Source organism: Cebus imitator, unplaced genomic scaffold (assembly GCF_001604975.1).
Source record: "Cebus imitator isolate Cc_AM_T3 unplaced genomic scaffold, Cebus_imitator-1.0 Scaffold449, whole genome shotgun sequence".
In the NCBI taxonomy this organism is placed as follows: domain Eukaryota; kingdom Metazoa; phylum Chordata; class Mammalia; order Primates; family Cebidae; genus Cebus; species Cebus imitator.
Window position 1 is genome coordinate 1,066,443 of NW_016107764.1, and position 7,103 is coordinate 1,073,545.

Sequence of the window (7,103 nt, forward strand, 5' to 3'; positions counted from 1 at the left end):
TCCCTGATGGCTGCTGCTGAGGGGGCACGCCATGGCACGGTGGTGTGGGTTTAGTGGGCACTTCCCTGATGGCTGCTGCTGAGGGACATCTTTTCACGTGCTCACTTGCCACCCATATATCCTTTTTGGTGAGTGTCTGATCACATTTTTGGGCATTTTCTGATAGAACTGTTTTCTTTCTGTGGAAATTAGAGACCTTTTTATATATTCTGGATACATCCTTCATCAGATATGTGATTTGCAAATACATTCTACTAGTCGCTGGCTTCTCTTTCATAATCTTAGCAGGATCTCTTGCAAAGCCGAAGTTTCCAGCTTTGATGAAGGGACCCTTGAGCTTTTTTATGATGTGCAGTTATTAGCGCAGGCTAACCTTAATCAATACTTAACCTCCCTGCAAATAATACCAGGAGCTCAGAATATTTGAACAGTTCTTCCCAATTAATATACTATCATTCTCCAGTAGTTCCATCCTTTATAAAAATTCACTTCCACAAGTTAGACGTTCTAGTAATTATGGACTTTAAAAAATCTTCATGAGTATTTGGATTTACTCACATGTTTACACATTTCTTGGCTCACCGGTCTTCCTGTATTACAGATGCTCTTTCTGGGATTCCAGTCCTGCACCCTGAAGTCCATCTCTTGGAAACCCCTTTCATGAAGGTCTATTGGTGGCCAGCTCTCGCAGGCTTTATGTGTACAGAGTGTCTGTATTTCACCTTTGTTGTTTAGTCTCGTCAGCTGCAGAATTCTAAATTGACACTGACTTCCTCTTGATACTTTGTAGATATTACCATTTCCTGGCTTCTGCTGTTGCTGATGTAAAGTGAGCCGGCAGCAAAACTGTCATCACTTCTCCTGTCTTTGAAATTGCTGGAAAGGCTTTCCCTCTCTCTGTGCTGTTCCACGCTTCCTCATGATGTGTCCAGGAAGGGATTTCTTTTCATTTATGCATTCAGCAGGCTAGTGCCTCCTGGGTCCGGGAAATCACAGGTCACATCAACGGCGTCTTCACACATTGCTTTTCACCATTTCACTGCTCCTCCTCTTCTGGGACTCCAGGATGATGTATGTATCTCTGGTTCTACTCTCCCCATCCCTTAATCTCATTTCTTATTTTCTTACCTTTCTCTGCAATATTATTATTTCTCTAGAAATCTTCAAGTTTGCTATTACTAACATCATCTATGTCCAGTATGTTGCTTAACCCACCCAGAAAGTTCTCCATTTCTAAAGGCCACACTGATCTTTCACAGATGGGCTTAATCACTTTTAGAATCTTATTGCTCATTTTTGTGATTCATCTTTTTATTTTAAAAAATATTTCACAGAAATCACATTATGTGTCTGATTAATCCCAAAGCTGGAGTCTTTTGGGGTCTAAACTTGGTGTTTTTGCTTTTCTTGGTTCTTCCTCCGGGTTTTCCCTCAACGGCCTGCCCCATTACAGACTAAATGATTTCCAACTGGAGGCCCAAGAGATTCTTCTTCTTCTGTGGGTATACCAAGGCCCTGACGAGGGATCTTTTCTCCAGAACCTTCTGCTTGGGCCCTGGATCCACAGGTAGACCTGGTGCTTACTGGGGCTCAGGGCAAGCCTGGCTTTCCTTAACTTCCCACGCCGGCACGTTAGACTGGGGAGGGGAGACGGAGAGAGGGGCAAGACCATGGCTACCAGTTCATCCCTAAAGCCGGCAAAACATCTAAGACCACGGCTTTTTCCAGGTTAAGTTATTGTATCATGGGACAGCCCTTCCAACTGTCCAATCCACCATTCCCCAGGAGCAGATCCGCAGAACCTTCCTCATTTTCTGAGATCCTCCAGGGCGGGCAAGCTGGCCGGGCTCATTTGAGCCAGATGGATGAGGCACCCGAAAGCTGTCCTCACTCACCTGGAATGCACTGCAGCACAGGGAAGGGGCGTGAACTTGGAATCCAGACGCCTGGTTCAAGGCCTGCCTCTGCACTCTGTGACCTGGACAGGACCCTGCAGCTCCAACACCACCCTGGGCTCTCAGTCTGTCTGTAAAGTGGGGGACCCAGTGAGGGGACCTGGGCTCTCTAGCTCTGACGGAAACCATCCCAGCCACTCTCTGGCATCCTTTCTGAAACATGTTTTGGAAGGCCCTGCAGGCAAGCTCCATCACAATGCCACATCTTACTTCCCATCACAGACCCACCATCCTCCTAATCGATCAAGGGAAGCATTTGGGCTGCCTGGCAGAGGGGGTACGAGCAGCCCAGGCCCCAAGGTGAGCAGTGTGGACGTGAGTCACAATGAAATCCCATCTGGGGCAGGTCAGCAACCTCAGGGTCTTCCTGGTCGCCTCCGTCTCACACACCTGCTAAGAACGTTCCTTCGTCAAAAGTGCTGATGCTGAATAGCTACTGTTTAAGCCGAGACCACAGTCTCCTTCCTGGGAGACCGCAGGCCACCCCTGCCCCCACCCAAGAGAAGGGGTTTCCAGGCCCAGGTCTGAGGCGACACTCCTGGTTCTCCTTTCATCCAGAAACGCCCTTGCCCTCGAGGCTGGGCACAGCCTCTGCCCTCCCTGCATGCCGCCTGCCATTCCACGCACCTGCTGGATGACAGAGCCTCGCTCCATGATGCCTCTCTGCTGTCCCGGCCATGCTCCTGCCTGGCCTCTCGGCATCTGACCGCATCTTGGCAAACTGGCCTAGAGCACAAAGAGCAGGGCACATACTGTGGAGAGACGGACCAGGACTTGCCCATTCAGACCCTAAGCTCTGGAGTCCCGGCTCCTCAGCCACAAAGCAGAGGTGGAGTTGGCGCCCCGCCGACAGGCCCTTGGTCTTCACTGCCTGGGGTCCTTCGGGCTCCTCCTGCCCCTCGCTGGCTGCAATGATTACTGCCACATCGCCTTGGAGGCCTCTGTTGTCCCTCCTGCAGGGGGGCCTGCGACACTCTAAACTGTGATGTCCCAGCCCTGTCAACGCCCCAGCTTGGCAGACTGCCCGCTGCCTACCCCAGCGTCCAGCCCCTTCTATTTTGGTAACAAAATCCCCATTTGGGGCTAAAGCTATGTTTTCCAGCTTCTTTTGCAATTAAAGTTGGGCATCCGACTAACTCCCAGTCGATGGGCTGAGATGCAGGCAGAGATCTCCTTCAAGGGAGTGTGATGCGGGGAGTCCTGCAGCCGTCCTTCCCCACACCCGACTACCTGGAACACAAGTGTGATGCACGGAGTCCTGCAGCCGTCCTGGGCCATGAGGACCACGGCAGAGAAGGGAGCAGAAAGATGCCTGGACCACTGAGAAGTGTTGCCCTGCCTTGCCAACCCCTGGTCATTGATGTCAGTGATGGAGCAGCCATGATGCCCATCTGCTCTAAGACACACTATTATTTCCTACCAAATGCAGTTATACCGATTTTTAACTGTTACATAAATTTTGTCAAATATGTATTAACTTGCTAAGTATGTGTTTTCTGCAGCACACGCTAAACTCGGGAGGAGAGTCCCCCAGACTACCATAGCTGCTTCTGTATCCTCGGCATTTAGTAAGGGCTCAACCCAGAGGATACTCCCAGAAGATGCCTAGACTGACCAGGGCCAGGGCTGCGGCCGCAGCTTAGCATGCAACTAGGACCAGGCTCAGTGTGTGATCAGAATCAGGGCTGAGTCAGTGGCCAGGATCAATGCTCAATGTATAACGGGGTCAAAACATAGTTCAGGACCAGGGTCAGGGCTCAATGTGCAACTGTGGTCAGGACAGTGTGGGGTGAGGATTGGGGTTCAGCGTATGTGGAAAGCAGAAAAGTTCCTCTTTAAAGTTTCCTTTCTTGTTAAAGAATAAATCATAAGTGAGCTAAGAGCTCCTTTGTTAAGTTCTATCCTATGTAGCTGTTAGACCTGCCACGCTTACAGGCATGTAGTACACTCTATGTCCTTGTACTTTAACCAGGGTATCTGTGCCGGACGTGTTCACAGGCATGTCCCGGCTCTTCATTGCTTTTACCTGTTTAGAAAAGTTGTAAGTTGTTAGCCAATTGGGTTTTGTTTTAGATGGTGAGGTCTGGCTCCGGCCAATGGAGATCAGACACAGCGGTGAGGATGACCCCAAATGCCTAAGGGATAAATGTGTCTGTTTTTCCTTTGTTCATTGTACTCTCGAGGCATGATGGCTAGCAAGAGTACCCTTCCTGCAGCCCAAGAAGTAAAAATTGCTTGCTAAGAAATCCTTTGTTTCAGTGCTGATTTTTCTTTCTGGCACGGAGCATCGGTTTCCAACAGTATATGACAAGGACCAGGGCTCAGCTAAACCCGGAGTAGAGGCTGTGTCCAAGGTAAGACCATAACACAAGACAAAACACACACGGCCATGCAAGGCCACTGTCAGCCATGCAGGGCATCTTTATTTACTGAGCTTTATTTTTGTAGAGGTGAGGTTTTGCTGTGTTGCCCAGGCTGGTCTAAAACTCCTGGCCTCAAGCCTTCTTCCTGCCTCAACCTCTCAAAGTGCGTGAGCCACTGCGCCTGGCCTATGGTGGGTATTTTCAGTGGACAAGAACCCAGAATGAAGATCTAAAGAGGCTTCTTGGAGGTGGTGGCACTGAGGTCACCTGGTTTTGCAGGATGGAAGGCTGACTTTCCTGAGGTGGAACCATCAGAGTGGAGGCCCCACCCAGCACCAACAGCAGCACCTGTGCACCCAGAGTCAGGAGCTTGGAGGGAGGCCAGCTGCACGTGTGGCTATGCCTTGGGTTCTTCCATAGACAAAAGTTACTGGCACGATGCTGGCCCCAGAGGAAAACACAAAACCAGGAAAAGGCCCCTCTCCCTGCTCTCAGGGACGCTGCCGTCTTGACGCTCGGCTGTGCTGGAGCTTCCCCGGACCGGCATGCCTCCCGCTCAGGGCAGCCTGTCAGCATCTCGCTCCTGGGACAGGCTTTGGGCCACGGAAGCCACGCAGAGGCCAGCAGAGGAAGAGGCTGGAGGCCCCAAGCCAGTCAAGGCCCAGGCTGGCCCCACCTCCCACGCCTGCTGCTCCCAACAGCTGCCCAGGCTGGGGCGGGGGCTGCAGACTGCCCCCTGCTGTGCAGGGACAGAGAAGGGGCAGCCCCACCGAGGGATCTCCCAGGAGTCGAGGAGGTTACGGAGGAAGAAGGGTCTGAAGTCACAGGAAATGCCTGGGCCCCTGCAGGGAGGCTGAAAGCAGCGGCGCCCCAGGCCCCAGGAGCAGGCTCCAGCTCATGTGCTTGTCAGCAGCCACACTGCCACCTGCTCTATTTTATGCTCATGTAAAAAAATACTTTTTGCAAGAAAAATCTGCAGGTACAAAATGTCATCCCAGCCCCATACAGTACCAAACAATATATGGCATATATATATATATATATATATATAGAAAATTGGAAAGAAATTATTCCAAGCTCACGAGCTGTGGTTCCCCTGGGCCAAAAGCAGGTAGGGCGTAGGAGCCTGGCCCTCCAAGTGTACATGCCCATAAAGGGGACAGGGACCTTTGGGAGTCAAGCCAGGTCACACTCGGGACCTTAGGGCCTGGCCGAGCCCCCTTTCCAGAGCTCCAGTGCCCAGGAGCTCCTAAGTGCATCTTCCCAGTCTCTGCCACCGGCTGCCTGCGGGGATGCTGGGCTGCAGAGTTCACAGCCACTGCCACACGGGGGGAGCCTCCGAGCATTGTCCCTGGGTAGACCTGACCTGCTGGACCCCACAGGTCGGCTCTCTGCAACCCTTCCCCGAAGGTCACCACACTCTACAGGACACAACCCATGTCCTCTCGTCCTTCCCATCTCCTGGACTCAAGCCGTCCCAGTGCCCTGGAGACCCAGTCACTGCCATCCCTCCCCTGCCTGGCCTCAGCAGGGGAAAGACTGGAGGCCCTGCCCCCACCCTCTGGCTCTGCCGGCACCCCTGACCAGCCCTATATTTCCTCCTCCACCTTCAGGATCATCCCTGAGAAGGCCTCGAGCCCCGCATGGGCACCCTGGGGGCTGTCCTGGGAGTCTCCGGCAGGCCCCTGGGCCATTCCACTGGCAGGGCCACCGTCCCGGAGTGAGGGTGAGGCTTCCCGGGTGGGGCGCGCTCCCACCAGCCTCTCGAGGGTCCGGTGGAGGGCCTCCACGCCGTCGGCCAGACGCTGGCTCTGCTCGGCCAGCTGCTGCAGTAGCAGGCTCTGCTGGGCCATGAGTGCGCTCTGCTGCTGGGCCCAGGAGGAGAGCAGGGCGCCCTGCCGCCGCTGGGAGTCCAGCAGCCGCTGCTCAAACGCCGAAGGTTCAGGTGCTGCCCCTGGGGTCCTCCCGGAAGGCAAGGGCGGTGCTGGCTCTGAGGAGGGTGGGGAGGGCTGGAAGGACCCTGTGAGTGTGGCTGCCCGTGGGGTGGAGGCTGGGGAAGCGGGTGGGGAGGGTGAGGAGGTGGGTGCGTGGAAGACTCCTCGTAAGTCCAGGGGGTCAGGTTCAGACGGGCTGGGCCCTTCCAGGCTCCGCAGGGGCAGCCACAAGCAGCCGGGGGCCTCGTCCTCGTCGGCTAACAGAGGGAAAGAGGAAAAGGTCAGCCTGCACTCCAAGACCCAGTGACCCAGGGTGTGAGGGAGGCGCAGGGAGAGTGCCCGTGGGCGGCCTCTGAACCTGGAGTTGTCTGGGTCTCACGATGCCCCTCTGCAGTGGGAGCTGCACCCATTTGAGAGATGAGGAAAAAGACCCAGAGAGATGGGCACATTTACTCTAGTAGTGCTGGGACTGAAGCCATGGCCTATCCAAGTGGCCTGCACGCCCAGCCATCACGGCACTGCCTGTGTTCATCCTCCACCGACTGCCCTGCGGTCTGCCAGCTGCCCACAGGTCTACCTGCCATCTGCCCCCCACGCGTGTATTCCTCCACACACACATGCCCCTTCATCCCCTCATCAATCTGTCCACCTACGTGTTCACCACTGGCTCCCATCCGCGCTCCCATCCTCCTCCTCTTCCTTCTGTTCATCCATCCATCAGACTAGTCACCCATGTATCCATGCAGTCTCCGTCTACCTGTCTACACCTCCTCCTTCCATCCGCCCAGCCACCCGCCCGTCTACACCTCCTCCTTCCATCCGCCCAGCCACCCGCCCGTCTACACCTCCTC

The 7,103-nt window shown here is 54.2% G+C and overlaps 1 protein-coding gene across 6 annotated transcripts in view; it reads right to left on the reverse strand.

Moving 5' to 3' along the window:
- Nucleotides 1-4,212: 4,212 nt before the first annotated feature.
- Nucleotides 4,213-7,103, reverse strand: part of TSNARE1 (t-SNARE domain containing 1) — a 136,486-nt gene continuing 133,595 nt past the window's right edge. For 4 of the 6 annotated variants that reach the window (XM_037732495.1, XM_037732494.1, XM_037732492.1 and 1 more), the window contains exon 13: nucleotides 4,215-6,509. In XM_037732495.1, the coding sequence (XP_037588423.1) occupies nucleotides 5,908-6,509 (602 nt within the window). In that variant the 3' untranslated portion in view covers nucleotides 4,215-5,907. Of the gene's footprint in view, nucleotides 6,510-7,103 lie in introns of all 6 variants that reach the window. The other 2 variants (XM_037732497.1, XM_037732496.1) reach the window with 2 other exon arrangements.